This window comes from Pinus tabuliformis, chromosome 9 (assembly GCF_031772625.1).
Source record: "Pinus tabuliformis cultivar Carrire ecotype Pingquan chromosome 9, CPIR1, whole genome shotgun sequence".
In the NCBI taxonomy this organism is placed as follows: Eukaryota; Viridiplantae; Streptophyta; class Pinopsida; order Pinales; family Pinaceae; genus Pinus; species Pinus tabuliformis.
Window position 1 is genome coordinate 977,579,737 of NC_142307.1, and position 24,269 is coordinate 977,604,005.

Consider the following 24,269-nt stretch of genomic DNA (forward strand, 5'->3'; position numbering starts at 1 on the left):
CATACCAAAACACAAGACATTGCTCAAATGTACATAATATTGGCAATTCATAAATGACCTACAAATATTGGGCAAGATTGAAGACTTATGAGATATGTTGTAACTCTAGTCCTACAAGAGAATAATTACAACGTTGACTTGCAAAGAATAAAATCTAGGAAAGAGAGAGGAGAGGTAAGAGGAGAGCCTAACATATGTATAAGTCTATGTACTAGAATTCCTTAAATGCTATGTTACACAACTCACCTTCTTGAGTGAATGCTAATGAATTAATATAAAATACAAAGGCCATTATCACATATTTACACAAGATGAAGTGGGATCTAATGATCAAGGAAATAGCCCCTAAGGTCATCCGATGTACATTGATCAAAGATTAGCATCATCTTGGGCATTAAAATCAAGTCAGCTAAGGCCTGAATGGTCCCAATCAAACTTGACCACCCAAAAAGGCAAGAAATATGATCCTACAAACCATAAGACACATGAGAAACTAAAGAGGTGTCTTCTTTGTAACATCATTCTTCCATGTGAAAAGTGGCTTGAACTCCATTGCAAATAAATGGGCTAATAAGGCTCTAGAACTCCGCATAGGGGTCATATTAAAAAATGGGGGACAACATAAAAGTTTTATTCCCTAGCAGATTTTATGGACCATTACATCAACCAACGGGCATTAAACTCACACATGGGACTGCAATCACCACATCATGTTCGTCACATTAGAAAGGGAGAACCAAGGACACCCCCCCCAATACTCACACCATGTGAACAATTAACTTGGCAGCTAAGTTGCATGAAACGCCGAAATGTTTCGGAGTTTCTGAAACAAGTACGTTTAGAAACATCACCTCCCAAAAATGGATACGCCAACCGAAACGTCATATATATATATATATATATGAATAACAAATTATATTGCAAGAAAAAAGGGAATAAGACGCATAGATGACAATTTTAAAGGAAAAACAAGTCTATTAACTCTAATAGATGATTACATGATGGTCAAGTTTCAGTCGAGTTTCTGCCAAGTTCCAAGTATCGGTATGGCCCAGAACGCCGGGTTCTTTGAAGTTTCATGCAACATAGCTTGGCATCAAGTGTTGAATCATTTGTATTGAAATCCAATCCCTGTGGGATAATGGAGACAGTCAAAGGCATTGGGTGCACAAGCAATCTGGTCTTGTCAGTGGCAAATTCCCTGGTAAGTGCTACCTCTACTCTCATGACATTTGTTAGTTTTATCTACGATTCGATGAGTGGAATCCTTCATAGGCAAGGAGTGTCAGTGGACAAGCTGGAAATTGGGACTAGAAGTGTAAATTTAATCTAGTTGTCTCCTTGTACTAGTTCACCTCTATATCAATTCTCCTCTAGCTTGGCCCTCTTTCTGTATAAGTTCAATTTTGTGTCTGTCCTCTTGGGAGTTTGTGGAGTTGTTTATCTAAGCCTTTGGACTCATTTTGGATTGTTGGTTTGTTCTTGTTGCAAATTGGGGAAGAGGAGCCTCCTCTGCATGGCAACTGCATCAGTTGTTGGTTGGAAATTTTGTTAAATTTGGCAACTAGATCCAAACTTCACATTGGACAACTCATATGAGGCAGCTCATATTTTTCTTGGATTCCTCTCTCTGAGAGGCGTAGGATTGATCTAAATATCATCCCATTCTGACATATACAAATGGAATTATGAATTAATTTTGATTATGGACAAACTGTCAAGGTCAGCCAGCAAACTCATGTAGCTCAAAAACCCAACAATCACGTCTATTCTTCCTCAACGCTTGCCTATAAATACATGATGCCTCCTCATTTGGAACACTTCACTCACTCACATTTTCTCTCTCCTACTTTGATTGGGTACGAAAATCAGAAGCTGCTCTCCACACGTGCGAAGGGAAGGGTTTTTTGTTCCAGCGTTGACCAGTTTTGACCAATTATTGCAGAAGCTGTTTTGACTTGAGTTGACCAAGTGTTGACATGTTTTGGTGCAGTTTTGGGTGGAGGGTTTCTGTTTGCGCAGGCCACAGTTCTGGGCATGAAATCCGAGGCAGTTTTGACACCTGTTTGACCAGCGTTGATTGTGCTAGGGCTGCCATAGAGTTGACTTTTGATGACCAGTTTTCACTGGACTTTTTCAGACTGTTTTGGGCTGATTAGACTTGCTGTTGGATGCCAAAGTTCACCAGGTTTGACCAAGCTGAATTGAAGAAATCTGCCCTATTGACCAGCATTGACTTTCTGGTTAGGGCTTTCTGTTTCTGCTGTTTGACTGATCAGATTTTCACTGTAATTGGACAAGTGAATATTATACATTGTACTCTCTCTCTTTCCTGAACTTTTGAAGAATTATAAGAAGAATTGATCAAGGGTTTCCCCACATTGGGGTTTGTCCCTGGCTAGTGCCATATCTTGTGTCCTCTTGTCTTGGTTAGTCTTCTACTGTTATTATTTATGTTCTATCTGCATTTTACTATCATGTTGATGTGATTGCTAAACTGGATATTGATATTGGGCTAATAAAGAAATTGAAGTAAAATTGCTCTAAGCATAGAACATACCATTGTTATCCTAAAATTAACAAATTTAGTGTTGGCAGTTTTAGCTCTTGGAGAAAAAAACTATTTCCAAGTCATTTGCACCGTCCCTTTTTACATTTGGTTCTAACTTCTGATTCCCTGTTTGTTTTCCACTGGATTTTATTCTGGTTTTGTTTTTGCTCATTGTAATAGGAATTTAGGTCTGGAGTTTCACTTTGTCTCCAAGTTTTTCAGAGATTGTAAGGCAGGTAGAAGCATTTGCATAATACAGACAAGCAGAGAATATATGTTTGATACAGGCATTCCTAGTCTGGTTGAGCTAGCAGAGAAGGAAAGAGTAGACAATAGAGATATTCAGGAATTCAGGTGAATCCTGTGGGAGCTTGAAGAGAACATACATTCCAACAGAAGTTCATTGCTCTCTGTGACAATGAAGATTCAGAAAATTGAACACCATCACAACTCCCAGCACACCAATATCATGAGTTTGTTGCAAAATCTGGCAATGAATCTTCCAAAATAGGGATTGTCAGAGGCCTCTGACAACAGGGCATCAGCCAGCTCTGCTCAAGCTCATGTTAAAGAAGATGAAACTGTTCAGCAACTAAAGGAGCCAATGGGCATAGAACAACAGAACTCTTCCCCTCCAGCTATCGGTTAGGAAGAAGCAAACAGTAACAATGCCTATCATTAAGCTATATGTTCACCTATGCTTCCGTCAAGCAGGCAACATGCAAGAATACTTGGAAGGTAATGTTATATAGTTAGTTGTGAACTACTTCGCGTAGCCACTCAGGAATGCTTACTTTGTTTTTGTGAAGCACTTGACAAATCTATGTTCATGCTGTTATCTAGTATATAGCCCTTTTGATAATACAGTATTTTTTGTTCTAGTTAACAAAAGATACGTGGAAAACTAATCACCATTAAAAAGTTTCATTTCTAGCCATAAAATATGTTACAGAGAATTCAAATACTGCAGCTAAGATTGACTTGTAATAGAATTTGACAGAGCATACTCAAAGCAAAAGAAGTATATATAACACCTCTATTAGCCACAGAGACTTAGAAACAATGGATCCACTATAAAATGTAAATATTCACAAGGACCAAATTTATGAAGTACATGAAAAGTAAATCACGAACTTTACATCTGGTTTGCAGAATGCATCAGAATAGTCATTGCAAACAGGCATAAAGTTTCCACACAACTTACAAAGCAACGTGCAGCACAGTAGGTGCAAAACATCAAAAACCCTTTTAACTTGCTTTCTAAGAATATATTCATATTTTTTTCTTCTCTTCTTGAACAACATCTGTCCGCTGTTCATCTTTCTCAGCATGTACCTGTTTCTCCTCCTGAGCACCATCCTTCTGTTGCTCCTTTTGCACATCATCTGCCTGTTCTTCTTCTTCAGCATCATCTGTCACATGCCTATCTCCATGAACATCATCAGAGAATACAAGAATTTCATAGCAATTTCAGAATATCTACATATTAAAATTGCTGTAAAAGTGTGCTCGAAAACAATTATTTATGGTGGAAACAACAAATGAATTTAGATATTGATGAAATTTAATGGGGCACACATGGCATCTAGGTGTTGGCCACTGGAGCCATATACTGCTTCAAATTATGCCGACAGAAAAATGACACAAAATAGAGGGGATTTTCTTGACCGAATAAGGAACACCAAAACCAATAAGTTTAAAATATATTCCATCACTATTTGACAAACTTGTTAAACCTAAAAACTGGGAGAGTGACTGCTGGCTGGAAGCAAGACTCGAAGAGAATCTATTTTCTGTGTCAAAATCAAAATGAAGCATGGTCTCAACGAAGATGTTAAAAATTGAAAGGAATGAAAGATGGGCCAAGTGATGGGACTTCTTCTAACCAATAATATAAAACAAAGACACATCCATGTAAAACTTTTCAATTATAAACCTCTTGAATCTTCATCCCTGAACAAAGAATCAACTACGTACAGCCGCACCCTAATGGCAGTTAGTCTCAAAGGGAAGTGACTGGGATGGTGCATATTGGATTTTGAGTGTGAATGTGTCTGCTTTCCAATACTAAGCAGTCCACCCAGATACAATTTTTGCTTTAGTGTGTCTTTCAATGATGGCAGGAGTCTCAAAGGAATGAGGCTGGGTGATGGCAAATATTGGATACTAAGCATTCAACCAGGATTCAATTCATACTATATAGTACCCTATCCTATTGGCAGGAAGGCTTAAAGTAATGAGGCCGGAAATGGTGCATATTCAACTTTGAGCAGTGTGGATATGTCTACTTTCTAATGTTTAAGCAATCCACCAGGATTCCATTCTCGAAGCAGTATGCCCCACCCTAATGACAGGAAGCCTCAAATGGCTGAAGCTAGGAGAAGGTGCATATTGGATTTTTGAGCAGTGCAACTGCAAACTGTGTGTCCTTTATAATATTAAGAAGCCCACCAGGGTTTCTACCCAAATGCAAGAGTCTCAAAGGGGTGAGACTGGGCGATGGTGCATACTGGATACTGAGAAGTCCAGCAAGACTGCATTCTTGCTGTAGTGTGCCCTACATTACTGGCAGGAGTCTCAGAGGGATAAGGCTGAATGATGGTGCATATCAGAGACTAGGCATTCTACCTAGATTCAATCCTTAATGTAATGCTCCCTATACTAATGGCGGGAAGTCTCAAAGGGATAAGATTGGGAGATGGTGCATATTGAGGTTCATTTTTGCTGTGGCGCATCCTGCCCAAATGGCAGGATTCTCACAAAAGGGATGAGGCAGTGTGATGGTGCATATTAGATACTAAGCAGTCTGTTGAGAAATACAGCTTGGACAAGAACTTCAGCAGAGGGTCAGTGTGAACATGCTAGAAGAAAAGTAATTCTTGAATTGAGGCTTCTATGATCCATATCAAGTTTACGAGAGATTTTTCAGCGTAAATCACATGATATTTCATTTGTCAACGCGTTTCGAACCAACCAGTATGGTTCATCGTCAGGACAAGTTGAACAATCAGATCAAGCTTTGCATGTTAAATAGTCAGAGCAACGGCTATAATGACCAACGGCTATAATTCTTGACCAGGCAACGGCTATATTGACCAACGGCTAAATTTGACAAGGGATCAGTTAGCAAGACCAGAGGCAAAAAATAAGATAATTTAATATATTAAATTGGAAGAGGGACACATGACTTCACCTTTTATTTATAAAATATATATATATAATAAAATAAAGTAGATTTTAAAGGGTTATTAAGTTAATAGTCAGCTATAAATGGCATTAACTATTTTATAAAAATAAAAATAATAGAATAAGTCAAGAGTTAGAAAGAATAAGATTATAATATTTTAAATATTCATACTAAATTAATTGTTTATCTAATTGTTAAATAAATTACCCAGATTTAATTAATTGTTTATATGAATATATCTAAAGATTTTAACTACTTCATAAAATTTTATTTATAAATATCTATATATATATATAATTAATTCTAATAAGATAAACGTTAGTTATAAAAGGTATTAAAAATTCAAAAATAATAATATTAGAATAAGACCTTAAAAATTCAAAAATAATAATATTAGAATAAGTCAAGGGTTGGAAAGAATAAAAATAATTAAAATATTCAGATATAATTAATCGTATATCTAATTGTTAAACTAACTTACAAGTAATTAAATTTTCTATGAGTTAAAATTATTAGCATAAGCCAAAAAACGAGCAGGTGGGGGGGGAGAAAAGGGAAGAAAACGACTAGGAAGAGAGTGTTGGGACCCAGCAACTACTGATCTTCCAGCCATCCTCTCTATTGAGATTGCTCGGCCTCTTTTCAATCTCAAGGGCTTCCCTAAATTTTAGATGATGGAACTGCGAAACTCTAGCAATAACACTAGCCTCCTCAATACAAACATGATGTTTGGTTTTTTTTGCATGCTCTGCTAAAGCGGAAGACTTGTTTCTCCTATGCTTAAGGTCAGTTGCGTGCTCACTAATCCTTTGATTAATGGAGCGACCAGTCTCACCAATATAGGGGATCCCACAAGAACAAGGGATAATATAAACCCCTTTCATATCCTTAGGGTCAATAGGATCTTTGACTGATCTGAGGGACTTACGAATGGTATTAAGGGGCCTAAAGGTCACAGGGACATTATGTGTCTTAAGAATCCTAGCAATCTTATCAGTAGTCCCCTGAACAAATGGAAGATGGGCACCTAGAAGCCGCTCCTTCGATTCTTTTTTAGTTAGAGAATTATTGGCAGCTTTGACGAAAGCTTTCTGACCCATGTATCTACTATAACCATTCTCAACAAAGACATCAAGGAGATGGGATTTTTCTTTCTCAAAGCTCTTTTCATCCGAGATCCTTAGGGCACGAGTAGCAAGGGTATTGAGAACACCCATCTTCTGAGTTGGGAAATGGTGGGAGCTAGCATGAAGATACTACTCCGTATGTGTTTTCTTTCGAAACACCTGGTGGGGCAGGGAACCATCATTATTCCTAGAAATAAGAATATCAAGGAAAGGGAGGCAACCATCGACTTCTTGTTCCTTAGTGAACTTAATGGCCAAGGATTGATTATTGAGATGATCGAAGAAGAGATCTAACTCCTCTTGGCCGTGAGACCAGATGAAATTGGTGTCATCTACATACCTTTTCCAAAGCTTGGGCAGGAGGTGGGCTGAGTTTAGAGCCTTTGTTTCAAAATCTTCCATAAAAAGATTAGCAACGAAAGGGGATAGGGGTAAGCCCATGGCAACCCCACAGGTTTGCTCAAAGAACTCACCCTCAAAACTGGAAAAAGTGGAAGTGAGGCAGATCTCAACTAACCGAGCGGTGTCAAGATCTGTTAGGCGATTGATTACCTCCATGGCTTCATTTATAGGGATGCAAGTGTACAGGAAAACTACATCAAAACTAACAAGAATGTCCCCAGAGTCAAGCTTAATGCCCTTGAGTTCATCAATAAAGGAAGCAGAGTCTTTCACGAAGGACTCCGTACGGCCAACTAAGGGCTTAAGCCTTAACGCAAAGAGCTTTGCAAGAAGGTAGGTAGGGCCTCCAATGGTGTTGACAATGGTGTTGACAAGGAGCAGATTCCAGGTGCCCATCTTCCGTTTGTTCAAGGGACTACTGATAAGATTGCTAGGATTCTTAAGACACATAATGTCCCCGTGATCTTTAGGCCCCTTAACGCCATTCGTAAGTCCCTCAAATCAATCAAGGATCCTATCGACCCTAAGGATATGAAAGGGGTTTATATTATCCCTTGTTCCTGTGGGACCCCCTATATTGGTGAGACTGGTCGCTCCATTAATCAAAGGATTAGTGAGCACGCAGCTGACCTTAAGCATAGGAGAACCAAGTCTTCCGCTTTAGCAAAGCATGCAGAAAAAAGCAAACATCATGTTTGTATTGAGGAGGCTAGTGTTATTGCTAGAGTTTCACAGTTCCATCATCGAAAATTTAGGGAAGCCCTTGAGATTGAAAAAAGACCGACCAATCTCAATAGAAAGGATGCCTGGAAGATCAGTGGTTGTTGGGTCCCAGCACTCTCCCCCCCCTCGTTTTTTGGCTTATGCTAATAATTTTAACTAATAGAAAATATAATTACTTATAAGTTAGTTTAACAATTAGATATACAATTAATTATATCTGAATATTTATTATTTTTATTCTTTCCAACCCTTGACTTATTCTAATATTATTATTTTTGAATTTTTAATACCTTATCTTATTAGAATTAATTTATTTTATATATATATATATATATATATATATAATTTTATAAATTAGTTAGAATCTTTAGATATATTCATATAAACGATTAATTAAATCTGGGTAATTTATTTAACAATTAGATAAACAATTTAATTTAACATGAATATTTAAAATATTATAATCTTATTCTTTCTAACTCTTGACTTATTCTATTATTTTTATTTTTATAAAATAGTTAATGCCTTTTATAACTGACTATTAACTTAATAACCCTTTAAAATCTACTTTATTATATATATATATATATATATATATAAAATGAAGTCATGTGTCCCTCTTCCAATTTAATATATTAAATTATCTTATTTTTTGCCCCTGGTCTTGACTCTTGCTAACTGATCGCCTGTCAAATTTAGCCGTTGTCTGGTCAAGAATTATAGCCGTTGGAGGTTCTACTCTGACTATTTAACATGCAAAGCTTAATCTGATTCTTCAACTTGTCTTGACAATGAACCACACTGGTTGGTTCAAAACGCGTCAACAAATGAAATATCGTGTCATTTACGCCAAAAAATCTCTTGTAAAAAAGTAATTCTATTTTGTAATTCAATTTAGTAAAAAAGTGAAGTATTATACTTAGCTTTTAAATCTAATAAATTGTATTTGATGCATACATGACATATACTAGGAGTAATCTCACAAATATGGTAGGGTTTTGTTGGATCAGAGTTTCAACTAAAAGTATAAAGACAGGTCAAGATAGAAGGTTCAGAACAATTGCACAGGATGAGCGAAGTGGAGAGAGAGAGAACAGGGATTCAGGAAAGACACAAATCCAGACAGCAGGGAGAGGCCATGCAGAGCCGATATGTACATTCATACGGATCTATGCAGTTCCATGTAGTTTACAAAACAGTTCCATATGTTCATGCAGATAGGGCCGTGCAATCCATAAAGCAACACAGTCCAGACATACAGCATGCCGTATCTTCTCGGGCCAACTGTACTGCTCAGTTTAGAGTGATTTGTTTACCCTAGAGCTGCTGGATTTTAGCACACTGTGAAGGTTTCTTCGTAAGTGTTTTTGAAAGAATGAAAATCTGATTTTGAAGGAGAAATTACCTCTGTATGTGTGAAACTGTTTTATGCTTCCACTATTTAATTTCCAGCTATTGTGTGATTGATACTATGGCCTGAAATTTAATTTCTGGTTAATTAAATTCAGCAAGTTATTTGTTTAATTAAGATCATAAGGGCATTAGTCATCCGGCCATTCTTACTGTAGTGTGCCCTACCCTAATGGCAGTAAAAGGGATGAGGCCGGCAATCATGCATGTTGGATTTTGAGAAGTGCAGGTGTGTCCGCTTTCTAATATTAAGCAGTCCACCAGGATTTCATTTTTCACTGTTGTGTCCACTGTGACCTACCCAAATGGCAGGAGTCTCAAAGGGCAGAGGATGTGTGATGGTGCATATTAGATACTAGGCAGTCCTCTTGAATTCCTTTCTTGTTGTAGTCTGCCCTAAACTAATGGTAGGAGTTTCAAAGGGATGAGACTGGGCGATGATGCATGTCAGACACTAAGCATTCCATCAGTATTCAGTTCATAATGTAGTGTGCCCTGTCCTGATCCCTAACGGCAGGAAGTCTCAAAGGGATGAGGATGGGAAATGGTGCATATTCATTTTTAGTGGGTGTGTCTACTTTCTAAAAATAAACTGTCCACGAGGATTCCATTCTTACTGCAGTATGCCCTATCCTCATGGCAGGAATCTCAAAGGGGATGAGATTGGGGTAACGATGCATATTGGATACTATGCAGTCCACCCATATTACATTCTTACTGTAATGGACCCGACCCAAATGGCAGGAAATCTCAAAGGGATGAGGCCGGGAGACGGGGTATAATGTATTTTGAGAAGTTCAGGCGTGTCTACTAAATCTCGAAGGTATGAGGCTGGGTGATGGTGGATACTGAATCCTAGGCAGTCCCCCAAGGTTACATTCTTGCTGTAGTGTGTTCTATCTAAAGGCAAGAGTCTCAAAGGGGCGAAGCTGGGTGATGGTGCGTATTGGATATTAAGCAGTCCACCAGGATTGCGTCCTTCCTGTAGTCTGTCCCACCCTAATGGCAGGAAGTTCCAAAGGGATGAGGCTGGGTGATGGTGCATATTGGATTTTGAGCTGTGCGAGAGTGTTTATTTTCTAATATGCACTAACTCTAAAAGGGCGTCGATTCACTAGCACCGTCAATAAAGTATTAACTATTAAGTATCCACTAGGGTTCCATTCTCACTATGGTATCCCCCACCCAAATGGCAGGGGTTTGAAAGGGATGAGACTGGCTCAGAGACCTGGCAACTACGCCCAAAGAACTATGATCTGTGTAGTGCTGCAATCCCCCCTCTTCCCCCAAAAATATGTTGCCCCAATGACAGGCTAGTGAAAGCGGTTGACACTCAACTCTATGGAAGAACAGCCAAATCAAAGCAGAGTGCTTTTCAAGTTTGGTAGGGCACAAGGATACATAAACCAGCTCAAAAAGACGTATTTCTTGGATTACCAGTTTGGAAGGAAAAAAGATGATGGAATAAAGAACAGCAGATAATCAAGAAGTGAGCTCGGATGGTGTTTTACCTGATAATTGATCCTGATCTTCGGGAACGCCCTCGTCTTCTTCGGGCACTTCATGCAGAACGGCGATCTGATCAGGGGAAGGGGCGGTCTCTGTCTCCTCTGGAAACCTGACAACAACAACGGGGCAAACGCAATGGCGAACGCAGTAATCGCTGACACTCCCGAGCCTGCTCTTGCAATTCCTCTTGGAGGCCCCGAAACCCCTGCTCCCCATGATGACAGCATTAACGCCGAGCCTCTCGACCTCGAGGCAGATCCTCTCCTTCATGTCGTGGTCCTTGACGATGTGAATCTTGAAGGGGATGTTGCCCTCCACCAGAGGCTGAGCTAGATCAGAGGCCTTGGAGGACGTGAAGGCATCGAAGTGGTCTTCGAGCTTCTGGTGGGATTCCTCGTCGGAGGTGTCGACGGAAAGATCGATGGCCCCCCAGTCGGCCCCGTAGAGGACACTAGTCGGGCGTACATGCAGGAGAATTACGTTGTCACCCGGTCGGAGATAGTTCGCCACCGCCCATTTCACGGCAAACGCACTCTCGTCGCTCAGATCAACTGCGATGGCGATTTTCCTATTTCCAACGTCCATAGTTGTAATTGTTGCCACAAATTTCCACTGCGCACCTCGAAATTATATCTATTTGTACCAAAAATCTCTTCTGCAATTATCTCCAATACGAATGAATCGATGTATACACAGAAAAATACACAAGCAGATTGATAAGAATTTCAGCTCGGCTGCACTCAGTTTTTAGTTTTCAGACAAAAGGTGGATTTCTGTCTGACCGAACTTTTCCTGTTTCCGACATCTGTCAATCTTGCGAGGTCAGTTGATTACCGTGTTTTTTTATATCGAGAGACTTTGCGAGAAGTTTCCAGAGTCCTACTTTTCTGTCAATGGAGTTGTGATAAATACGACAATATAACGGCTAACAGAGACCTGCGCGTCTATTCCGCCAATATTTTGATGTGACGGTAACGGTTTGCGCTGGCCGGCCACCCTGAGTTGTATGTTCGAATGTGGAGCTCTGTGTCGCATATCCTGGTCGTCCGCTTGCGAATTTAAATGCCGCACAATTTTGTTCGTTTAGGGTGTCAGGCACCCTTGAAGGGTATATCCGGCATCTCATGGGTTTAAATTAGAAAAAAAAAATAGTGGACTCGGAACTCAATCCAATAATTACGCAAAACCCGTGATCAAATTAGTATAAGTGGGGCCCATATGGATAGGGTGACAGATGAACTTTTCCTATTCACGGATCATCTAAATTCACAGGTAAGGTCAACGAATAATTGAATTGAATTAGGATGGCTTGAGAATGGAGAAATTTGAGGATTTAAATTTTGGGACTTAATTTTTTAAAATTTTTGCGGTTATTTGAGTATTTTTAGTTTTATATTATTTGTTATTAATTTTATAGGATAATATTGTTATTTTTTTAAAAAGATTTATGTTTTTTTATATTCTAATTTGATTTGATGTTATAGATGATGGGATGTTATTTGATTTTCATGGAAATATGATTTGAAATTAAGAAAATTAGAGTTCTAATTGTTGAGTATGGAATATTTGAGTATTGGAGGGACTTTCAAGGTATTGAATTTATTTATTTATTGGAAAATGTAATTTAAACAAGGTCGTATGGCTAGCGTTTTCTTGTCATTTAGTTCAATTATTGAATTTTGAAATGTATGAACTAATTATTGCATTTGAACAAGAGCTACTTTGTAGATATTCTTGCTTCTTCTTTTTTTTAACTGAAACGGGTATGTTTTTTATTTATTTGAAGTTAGATGGTTGGGTCAAAGTCTAAACAACCAAGAGTACATTTCTCCTTATCCTCTTTCTTATGCTAGGATGGATTACAATTCTGTCAAGAGAAGCAAGATTGGTATGATATCTCGTCATAATGTTGAGCTATCCCTTCTGAAGAGCGCACTCTTTATTTGCCATGAGGTCTGCTTCACTGTTCGAATTCCTTAGAATGTGGTAGAATTTGTAGGTGTCAAATTCAAGGAGGGTTATCTTAATCTGCTGAAAATTTTGTTGAGGCATGCATTATTGAACAATTCCTCCGTGTTGAGTTTTTTTATTAGTATTTCTGAGTCTCCAAATGCTTGAAAGTCTTTCATTCCTCTTTCCCTTGCAATTTGGCATGCTTTGAGGAGAGCTAGAATCTCTGCTTGATTGTTGGTTTTTTGCCTAATACCCCAACAAAAGCAATCCCTTCTTGAGCCATCCGGAGAGTACATAATACCCCCCACTCCAACAGCATCAAGGTTCCCTTTGGAAGGCCCATCAAAGAAAATCGAGGTTGGATGTTGTTGCCTCCACCAATCTTGGAAAGTGATGTCAGAATCTCTTTTTCGCCATTCAGGGTTTGCAATGTGGGGGGGGGCAAGGGGAGCTTTCGAGGCAGAGGGGAAAGAGGATCCAACCATCTCTTTTCTTTAGGAAGGAGAGTGAGGTCTTCTTTAAAGTAAGAGTGCTGGACTACTTCTAAAAGGAGGGATTTTGCTTTGGTTGCTACTTTCAAGGGAGTATAAGAGATTTCTTTGAAAATCTAATCATTCCGGATCAACCAAATTTGCCAACATACGTATTTGGGGATGGCAATCCAAATTCTGTTCCATAGAGATTTAGTGGGAATATTGTGGGGATATAGGTGGCTCCATGAGGCAAATAACTCTGCTACATAATCATGGCCCGGGGGGGGCAATCTGGAGTTCATGGAGAAAGTAGCCCCATACTTCTTTAGCAAAATAGCAGTCAATAAAGAGGTGTTTAGTTGTTTCAGTATTGCTTCTGCAGAGGGCACATCTATGCGGTCCTACGTAGCTTCTCTTGGCCAGATTTTCTCCTGTTGGGACTCTGTTATGCACCAAAAATCCAAAAAATAAAAAATAAATAAAAATAAGAAATAAATAAAAAAAATTAATAATAATAATAATAATAAATAAATAAATAAAATTAAATATATATATATATATATATATATATATATATATATATATATATATATATATATATATATATATATATATATATATATATATATATATATATATATATATATATATATATATATATATATATATCTATATAAAATAAGGAAGACCTCCAGGATCCCATACTTTTTCCCAGAAACTGGGCGGATGATTGCTGATTTTTGTTGGGTGAAGGGCGCTGTAACCAGCAGCTGTGGTATACCTTCCTGAGTGTCCCCATCCCCATGCATCCTTCATGCTTTGATGAACTGGTGCTGCCTCTTCAAGCAATTCGATGAGCCGATTTTGTTGATGTAAGAGTCTAACAGGGACGCCGTGGAAGTCCCAGTAGCACCAATTGCCTTTGTTGTCCCACCTAGAAAGATCATAGACGCTATTGATGCCAGCGCGTTGGAGCCACTCCTTTATATCTGCGATGTCTTCAGACTCAAATAGTGGAGCACGATCCATAATGCGATCGTCCCACAGAGAGGTTTTCTTTCCATTTCCAAGCACGTGATACACCTCTCTGAATGTGTAGACTTTTTCGGCATAAATTCCAGGTTTGGGAGCAGTTAACTAAGATGCAGGCTTGCAGATTCCATAGCGCAAGACCATCTACGTACTTGTGCAAGAGTGATTGACTGACCGGGTGCTGTGGATCACAATGCAATTTCCACAGGATTTTGCCACCAAGCACAAGGTTAACCATCACAGGATCGCGAATCTGTAAACTGCCCTCTGTGATGTCTCTTTTGACTGTGTCCCAGTTGATCAGGTGAATTTTTTCCTGATTCCCTTCCCCCCTTGCCATAGAAAATCCCTCAGGAGTTTAGATATTTGATCCATCACATTTTTAGGAGCAAGAAGAAAAGCAGCGTGGTAAATTGGCAACGCAGACAGCAGAGCTTTAATAAGAATTACTTTTCCTCCTTTTGTTAACCAATAGCCTCCCCAAGATGAGATTTTTGTTTTGATTTTGTTGATAATGTCACTCCACAGATCCCTTTCGTGAATTCCATTTGTAATGGGCAAACCCAAGTATTTGATCTTGTCCCATTTTGCATAGGCTTTAAAGCCCAGTATCTAAGATATGCTCATGAGCTCTTGTTGTTCCATATTCCAGCCATATATGCTCATGAGCTCTTGTTGTTCCATATTCCAGCCATAAATTTCACTCTTTCTTTCACTTACTAAGGCTCCTGTTACCCTGCAATAGCATTTTAGGACTGAGTCAAACGCCATTCTGAGAGAGGCTCCTCCGAGAAGAATAGTGTCATCCGCAAACAGGCATGGTTTAAGGGATCTATGCCATGGGAAATTCTGAGGCCAAGTAGTGACCCAGCGTCTCTCTCAGCAGTGAGCTTTCTGCTCAAAGATTCAGCCAGCATAATGTACAGAAAAGGAGAGAGGGGGCAGCCCTGCCTAAGGCCTCTCTGGGCATGAAAGAAGCCAGTAGGGCGCCCATTAACCAGGGGGGCAATCTAGGGATTGTCAATACAGGCTTTTATAAGATTCACAAACTGGTTCGAGAACCCGAAGGAGTGTAAGACTTTGATGAGGAAGGTGTGATTAACCCTATCAAAAGCATTCGCCATGTCTAGTTTTATCAACATTCCTTTTTCTTTTCACTGTTTACTTGAGTGAATTATCTCCTGCACTTGGATGACATTATCCAAGATGTGTCTACCTTCAACAAATCCTCCTTGGGAGGAGGAGATGAGCCTTTTGAGTAATGGTTTAATTCTGTTTGCCAGCAGCTTGGCCAAAATTTTGTAGGAGGCGTTACATAAAGATATGGGTCTGAACCTAACAAAGGTTTTTGGGTTGGCCTCTTTTGGAATTAGTGCGAGGTAGGTGGAATTGGTTCCTCCTCCTATCTTAGCTTTCTTCTGGAACCCTCTTATCATTTTCTGGAGGTCATATTTAATGGTATCCCAACAGATCTTGTAGAAGTGGATGGTGAACCCGTCAGGCCCAGGAGCCTTATCAGGTTCCATAGACGAAATAACATTAATTGTTTCTTCCTCCGTGAAGGGTTTGATGAGAGCATGATTATCTTTTGAGCTGACAAGGAAAGGGATGTTTGAGAGGAGCTCTGCTGAGTCTTCCTCGCTGCCATGTGTCCCTATAGTAAAAAGTTTTTTGAAGTGACTTTCAATTGCCTCTTTTATTTGTGTAAACCCTTTACAGATCTGCCCTTCTTCAGTTGTGATTTCCGAAATATGATTACGTGAGAGTCTAGCTCTATATTGGTGATGAAAGAAAGAGGTGTTTCGATCCCCAGCCTTCAAGCATAGGCTATGGGATTTGATTCTCCAGTACTCTTCTTCCATTCTAAAGGAGCGGAAGGAAGAGCGTTGGGATTCTACCTCTTTGCCTATCATCTCTGAGGTGATATCCTTGTGTTCCATTGCAATTTGTATGTCCTCCAAGGTCTGCACTATTTCTTTCCTTTCGCTGGTTGGATTTGGAGCGGGTTTTTTAATCCATTCTTCCAAGGCTTGTTTTGCTACCTTGAGCTTTTGCTCCCAAATATTAACATGGTGATCCTGATATTGGTTTGGCCCAAGCTTCTTTCACTGGTTCCATGAAACCATCCCTTTCAATCCAGAGGGGGCTAAAGTGAAAAGGAAGAGGACCCAAGTCTTCTTCATCCTCTAGGAGCAGCTGAATGGGCTTATGGTCTGAAGTTAATTTGGGAAAGATTTTTGTATTGATTATCTTATTGTTCATCATCAACGAGCTTTGAATTAAGAATCTGTCTAGACGAGAAGATATGTGTTTCTCCCCTGTCCTGTTATTTGTCCATGTATAGAGACCTCTTATTGGGCTAAAATCAAGGAGGTCCCATTGTTGGATGAGATCTTCCACAAAAGGCAGCAAATGGTCTCTACTGTTGTTGCCCCCTCTCTTTTCTTTGGGCTTCAGAACTATGTTCAGATCTCCAGCAAGGATTATGTTATTGGGGTTATGCTGCTCTAAGAATGCTAGGAGGGAATTCCAACATTCTCTTTTTTCAGAGTAAAGAACTGGAACATAAAGATTGAAGAGTGAGATAGTCAACTTACTTGCACAATGCTTTAATTCTGTGAAGATCCAGTGCTGAGTTTCGAAGGAGTTGTTCAGGTGGAAGAGATCTTCTATTTGTAGCGTAGCCAGCCCCCCTGAAGAGCCCCTTGAGCTTACTTCTTTGCCTATGTTTTTCTTCCACTTCACCTTACTGATGTCGAGGAGGGCTTGCCCTTCGATTTTTGTCTCTTGGAGCATGAGAATATCTAGTGGTTCGATTTTCAGTAGATCCTTGACTGCTTCTATTTTCATGTGGGTCCCCAGACCTCTACAGTTCCAAGAGACAAGACACATTATTTACCAGATGGGGGCAGGGATCCTCCCTTAGGAGGCCTTGTTCTGGTATTTCTCCCAATAGACATCTCTATCATGGGCTAGCTGCCTTGAGTGTTAAGTCTTTTAGCCTCCTCCTCCCTTTCTTTTTTATGGGATTTCCTTCTGCCTCTTTTTTACGGATGCTCATAGATCTCGTCCTCCGATGATCCTGAGCTATATGCTGGCTTTTCCCTTGTGACTTCTGCATACGATGGATTGGAGGGGTTGCATTTGGAAGCCTATGGTTGGCCTGCTTCTTCGTCTTCTTTGTTGGAGTTGGATGTTCCTTCCTGGTCTACGTTTTCTGGGATTATTTATGAGGGTTGGGCCTGACTGCTTTCTTTTTCATTTGGCTTTGGAACCCTTTCTTCAATGGGTTTGGAGCCGTTGGGGGCCTCCTTCTGAGTGACTTTCCCCCTACCTTTTTTTTTTGCTGCAATGCTTTCTGGACTAGGGTCCATTGCTCGCGCATTGTGCATCTCTGCTTGTTCCTCAACCTTTTTCTTGCAGTGTTTTGCAAAATGGTTATGGCCATGGCAGTGTGTACATTTAAAGGGGAGTTGTTCGTAATCCAGTTCTTGAACATGCGTCCATCCGGCGACCGTTAACTTGATTGCTTCTGGCAGTTCGTCCTCCAGATCGACTTCGACACATATGCGGGCACACGAATACTGATCTTTTTTTACTTCTTGGTCTATGTATTTTCCTAGAGCGTTGCCAATTAGCTGAAGAGACTTTTGGTTCCAACAGTGGAGGGGAAGATGGGGCAAACGCACCCAAACGGGAACAGCTGATGGAACATCCTGAGCAGGGTCAAAATCGGGCGACCATTTCTTCAGATATAATCCTTGTGGACCCATAAAATATGGTCCGTTCCTGAAGATTAAGCTTCTGTCCTTTGCACTTTCGAAGACGAAAACGAAGTAGCCCTTGCCCACAAAGTAGCTTTGCCTCTTTGGTTAGCAGGATCCAATTTTTCTGAACCCACTCTTCAACAGATTTTGGTGAAGGCCAGAGGCCAGTGAACTAGCCTATGAGGCCTCTCTCTGCAAGATTCAGATTTGCTCTGCATGTTTCTTCTTCCAAGAGTGCAACAGAGCGTATGTTTTCCATTTTCTTCACAAATTTCTGTTGCATGGCGGAGGGGGTTCTCTTAATGCAAGCTGCTATCATCGTTTTGAAAGCCAGAACCTCTAGGGGGAGAGGGGGGAGGGGGGGAGGCGGACCCCCGCTAGAGTCCATTGGAGAGTCGAGGGGCTCAAGGGCTGCTGTGCGCAGTAGCCACAAGGGGCGCGCAGAGCAGAGGCGACAGACAAATTTAGGATGCTGGAGTAGTCCCACGCTTCCAACATGGATAACAAATTTTACCTCATGAAATTTTGATATTCTTGCTTATTTTAAGTACCCATGTCCACACCAAATTACTAGCAGGTGTTATAGACTTCAGATATCTTTGTGTATATTTATGATGTAAGTAGGATAAAAAAGTTCAATAATCTTGATAAGCATAATTTCAAGATGCATGCAGCGACTACCACAATGCTCTTCCTATCATGGATGATGGGGACCCTGAAAATCAATTGGAAGTTGTTGAATATGTTGAAGATATATATAACTTCTACTGGAAGATTGAGATGTCTCTCTCTGTCAATTATTGCAGTTTTTTTTGGGAATGTTAAGGTATTTTTTAATTTTCTTTGCAGTAAAAGTTTGTAGCACCATATGTCCATATGTCCAGACCATTAGCTGCATACCTCTCGATTATATGACAAGGCAGGTTGATATCAATGAGAAAATGAGGGCAACCTTGATTGATTGGTTGATAGAGGTAAAAATGTATTCCTGTGCTAGTTTCATTTGTTGCCGAACTTGTATCTACAAGACAATTATATTGGCTATTTCTTAGACTTGATATTGAAATCTTAAATTGGCATAGAACGTTTCACTTTAGGATTCTTAGTGCATTGTAAACTGTTTGGGTAGGCTTTCATAAATGAGTCAGAAAGTTGAAGACACCAATCTATATTATTTGGAAAATGGGCTTTGCAATACAATTTAAAGTAAGAGTAATTAAAATTATTTAAATAATTCACCAAAATTATTTTTAATTATTTTTTGATGTTTTAAATTTTCATCTTTTTTTTTTTTTTAAGTTTTATCCACGATATTAAATTTGTATGATTATAAAAAATAATAATGTTTTAAATTTCCATCGATTATTATTTTATTAAGCTTTATATACGATATTAAATTTGTATCATTAATAGTGAGTACTATTGTTTAGTTTAAATGAGAATAAATATAATTGTATGATAATAATAATAATAGATGGAAATTTAAAACATAAGAAAAAATCAAAATAACTTTGGTGAGTTGTTTAAATACTTCTAATTGCTCTCACCATAAAAAATCAAAACAATAATAATGTGGATTGAAAAATATAATACACATAATACTTTAATTTAATTTATTTAATTATTTTAGATTAAAAATTATAATAAATGAGTCAGAAAGTTGAAGACACCAATCTATATTATTTGGAAAATTGGCTTTGCAGTAGAATTTAAAGTAAGAGTAATTAAAATTATTTAAATAATTCACCAAAGTTATTTTTAATTATTTTTTTATATTTTAAATTTTCATCTATTATTATTTTTTTAAGCTTCATCCACGATATTAAATTTGTATGATTATAAAAAAAAAATCATGTTTTAAATTTCCATCGATTTTTTTTTTTTTAAGCTTTGTGTCATTATGAATTTTTAAACAATTTTAATAACAAAATTATTAATATTTTATTTATATTTACGCCGTAAGGCGTTCCCTCTGAGATGAAATTTCCTGTGGTCTTTGCTGTCATCGTTATCGTCCGTCTGATTTGATGTTAGACGATTCGAATAATTGCTACCGTTGGATCAAATAGCCGGTTTCCATAATAACTTTTCAAACTACCTAGCGCTTGCCATACTCAAGGAACCATTGTTTCTCTCTCATCTTCGGCAACTGCAGAAACATGTCAGAGATTGAGGTGAAGGTGGAGCGTTATGGGTTGTGGAATTGAAGAGTTTTATTTTTTCAGTATTTCTGTGGGTAAATTAGCTGCAACTCCATTAGCTTCAGAATGCTGCCATCTTGATTTATGCAGGTTTATGGTTGAAAATTCTTTAAAATTGTCGAAGGCTTTGGAGTGGAAATTATGATTTTGAGGATTTTGAGCTGAAGCCCTAAGGAACTCTTCAAATTTGAAAATAGAGCTTGAAATACTACTGATCTGAAGCCAGGCGTGCTAATCTGGTGTAAAATTGTGTATATTTTGAATTCAGACCTTAAATAATGTTTATTCAAGGACGGACATTTTTCTCAGCAATCGTTTTAAAAGTTATGCATTGCTGATATTTAAATTTCTGTGCAGGCATGTGACCGCCTTAGTGAAACAAGTCTCGGGCAATTCAGCAGGTACTTTTGTTAAATAAATTGTTTGAATTCGGACCGAAGTATGAAAAAGAAACGACTAATCGGCCAAATCCGGACGAAATTTTAAAGGAATCTGCGTCTATTTCTTTGCTTCGTGGTTCACAGACTGAAAGTTCTTTGGTAGGCTTATTTTCTTTTCATTTTCGTCTAATCGAGCTTAAATCTGAAATAGCAGGACAGCTCCGATACATCGCTCAGCAGAATGCTTTCTTAAGCTCTTTAGCTGCGAAGCAAACTGCACCTCACCCGACCAGATTTTATTCCGGGGATGTTGATGTCTACGACGAAGTGCTCGCAGAGAAGGTATACACAGGTTCACAGTTCGATTCTCGTAAGGAGGGCCGAAAATTTTCAAAGATATGCTTAAAATTTTAAAGTTCGAACGTTCTTCAACCTGCTATGTTTGATATGTTTAGCACTGTATAATTAGTTTTATGTGAGATTTAACTCCGTGTACTCCGCAATGAGAAGCCCAGCTAACTCTACCTTCAAACCCTTCGATATCATAAATTTTGATCTTAAATTCGCACAATCATTCGATGAATCCTTTCTCGTCCCTCTGGTGCATCTTCACAAACTTGATAAGAACATTTTTTCACACATAATAACAATATTAAAATCATTATATAAAAAAATTATTGATCATTGTGGAAACAAATAATTGATGAGATTAAGTACAGAGAACTATAGAGCCGAACTCTGAGCAATTGAACCAGATTAATATGTGACTGGACCTAGATGACGTGACCAAGAGTAGAGAATTAGGCGTTTCGGTAGAGTTTCTACATTACCAACCACTACAACCAACCAGTTATATTTTCATTAATTATTAATCACGATACTTGTAAATAAACGGTTTCATTATATCCCACAATTTGGAGTGTAACGCACAGGCATCTATGTTTCAATGCGCTTTCATTTGTAATTTAATTTAATTTGATGTATGTTTCATAATGTAACGCATATGCAACCATGTTTCGATTTATTATATTTTTTTTAATATAATGGAAGTTGTAAGTACACGACACGTTGAGCAAAACGTTCAACTTTCAGTTACGTTCTAGAATAAAACGTTTCATTTATCCTCCCATTAACAGAATTGTTCAAGTGCATCTTTCTTTCTTTCTTTTTTTTTTTTTTTGTCATTCCACTTTCTGTTTAATCAAGATAGGTGGCAATCAGTCTGTCTTTTTTGTTTCTTTCCATTTTCTGTTAATTTGGATAGGTTGTAATTAACAAACAGGAAAGTAAATTTTTAATAATATTTTTTGTAAATATTTAATTTAAAAATGATTTAATCATATGATTTACATATGCAAGAAAGTTAATAGTGTAAATTTTATCCATTGATATAATGATAACTACCAAAAATATACTGGGATCTTTAAATTTACATCGAACCATCAAATAATTAATTAAAAGAATGATTAAAATACTCCATTCCAATAGGAAAACTCCTAAAATATCAAATAAAAATAGTTTTATTTCACTGGTCTCTAAATTAAGGGTTGAAGAAGACGCTGAGGTGTTGGTAGAGGTCGAAGTGTTTGCTCTCTCAGACATATTGGTCAATAAAAGTATGCCAAGTGCGCAGCTATTTCGATTAATGCAATTTAAATAATAAAGCTGATGCACTTTATTGATTCTAATTACAGTGTATTTCTTGATTTATATTTGTTTGGGCATGCATTACTAAATTTTTATGTTGACCTACAAAATGCCAAAATTAGCAAGCAGGGATGATACAGATCTCAAACATGTGGACTTAGGGCTCTCCGATCCCTACAGAGCAAGAAGTTTGACTTAGAGTTTTGTTCCTCATGTCCGCATATGTGAATGCAATGCAGCCAAACTTTTGTCCCTTAAGGATGCATTCATTCATGAAAATGTAGGACATACAGTATGCCAATACGCCTCCACTGTACCAGCGAACTTTGCGTTTAGAGTGTCTGACTTTTACACGCTTTCACCACGGGTTTGAGGTAGTATCCAACGCTGCTGTTTATATGCTTAAGCATAAAAAACGCAACAAGTATGTTGTTGCTAGGCAACGGGCAAAAAGTGTTTTTTTAGTTTTTCCTATGTCATCTTTATGTTTCCATCCAATGTTAAATAGTTGTAAAGCAACTCCTCTCGGTATTCTTCCCAATGACGTTGCCGCTAACATATTTAAATATTTCTTTAGCATTTATATGAGAATTCACCATTACAATATTTAACTTATGAGTAAAATATGAAAGAGGAAGAAGTAGCGGCTTAGTCTTTTCTTTTCTTTTTTTAATTAACATTTTCATATAAAATGGAATACTTAATTATGCCGCAAGGCGTTTCTTTTTGAAATCAATTGCCCTAGACGCCATCGTGTCCTATTGTTCATTATGCCGTAAGGCGTTTCCTTTTGAAATCAATTGCCCTAGCCGCCATCGTGTCCTATTGTTCACCGTAGATTGGTGGTGTTAGACGATTGAACGAATTTTGAAAACTGAAATAAAAAAACGGGGAGAGAAGGGGCAAGTAAAGCGGTTCGATATGACTCTGAGTCCCTTCATTGTGCGGGTTCGCATAGCACTTGCTAGGTATCGATTACCAGTTTGCGGAAGAGAATCTCAGAGCTAAGAGCGGGCTGCTCCTGAAATCGAACCCTGTTCGTAAGAATTCCCAAAGATCCATATGACCGAGCCATTGCTCGTTTCTGGGCTACCTTTGTAGACGATAAGGTAACTTAGTTCATTCTTAGTAATCGCCTGCATTCGTATCTCATTCATCCTTTCCTTATCTGCGATTTATGTCTTGGAAAGTTAAAAATATTATTTTTCTATTCAATAACCAGTGCTTCGTAGGAAAACCGTATTTTGGAGGGGATCAGATCGGGTTGCTTGACATCGCATTGGGTGGCTTGTTAGCGATTATCAAAGGCCTCGAGAAGGCTACCGATATCGTTTTAATAGATCCAGAGAAAATGCCATTGCTGAGCGCATGGATGGATCGATTCTGTAAATCTGATGGACTGAAAAAAGTGATGCCTGATTTTGCGAAGCAGCCGGAATTTATGTCCACTATGATTCCGCTGTTCAATGTGCGTTGATTAGGAATGTAACAGAAACCATAATGAAAAGGAAGAGTTGATATAGAATGTAATAGAAACCAGAATGAAATGCAATTAATTTTTTGGAAAGATCCTTTATAGCTAGCATAAAGTGTTGCATAAAATACAAAACTTGTAAAGAGTAATTTTATACGGGACCTTGCTGCATTTTGGAAAACAATCCGGAATGTGAATGGTTCTCAGGACCATTTCTGGGCTTCAAATTCTGTTGTTGGTTCAATATTATGAGTTATCTCGGAACCATTTATTTTAAATAAAAAAACGCCATTTTTTTCTAAATAAAAAAATGCTTCTATATTAATAAAAATTAAAAAAACAGATAGTAAATATAACATATTTCTTGATTACAGGTGGCTTCCACAGCATTCATTACCTCGAAAAAAAAAGTGAGGTCTCGGCTTGCTTGACA

The 24,269-nt window shown here is 38.3% G+C and overlaps 1 protein-coding gene and 1 pseudogene across 2 annotated transcripts; one reads left to right on the top strand and one right to left on the bottom strand.

Annotated features, from left to right (window-relative positions):
• Positions 1-3,558: 3,558 nt before the first annotated feature.
• Positions 3,559-11,945, bottom strand: LOC149152003 (universal stress protein PHOS34-like). 2 transcript variants are annotated; one of them, XM_089440010.1, is made up of 2 exons: positions 10,912-11,930; positions 3,559-3,963 (listed from the first exon to the last, which is right to left on the bottom strand). In XM_089440010.1, exons 1-2 carry the CDS (start codon positions 11,492-11,494, stop codon positions 3,824-3,826), a joined length of 723 nt encoding a protein of 240 aa, XP_089296136.1. In that variant the 5' UTR covers positions 11,495-11,930; the 3' UTR covers positions 3,559-3,823. The 2 variants fall into 2 exon arrangements, with proteins under 2 accessions (XP_089296136.1, XP_089296137.1); XM_089440011.1 differs by having other exon boundaries at positions 3,809-3,974; positions 10,912-11,945.
• Positions 11,946-20,324: 8,379 nt separating this feature from the next.
• LOC149152004 (glutathione S-transferase U17-like) lies at positions 20,325-23,839 on the top strand (annotated as a pseudogene).
• The last annotated feature ends 430 nt before the right edge of the window (positions 23,840-24,269 follow it).

Coding starts and splice junctions, on each gene's coding strand:
- LOC149152003 (XM_089440010.1), bottom strand. CDS start 11,494: ATGGACGTTGGAAATAGGAAAATCGCCATCGCAGTTGATCTGAGCGAC. Junction 3,964..10,911: donor AGATCAGGATCAATTATCAG/GTAAAACACCAT, acceptor GGCATGTGACAG/ATGATGCTGAAGAAGAAGAA.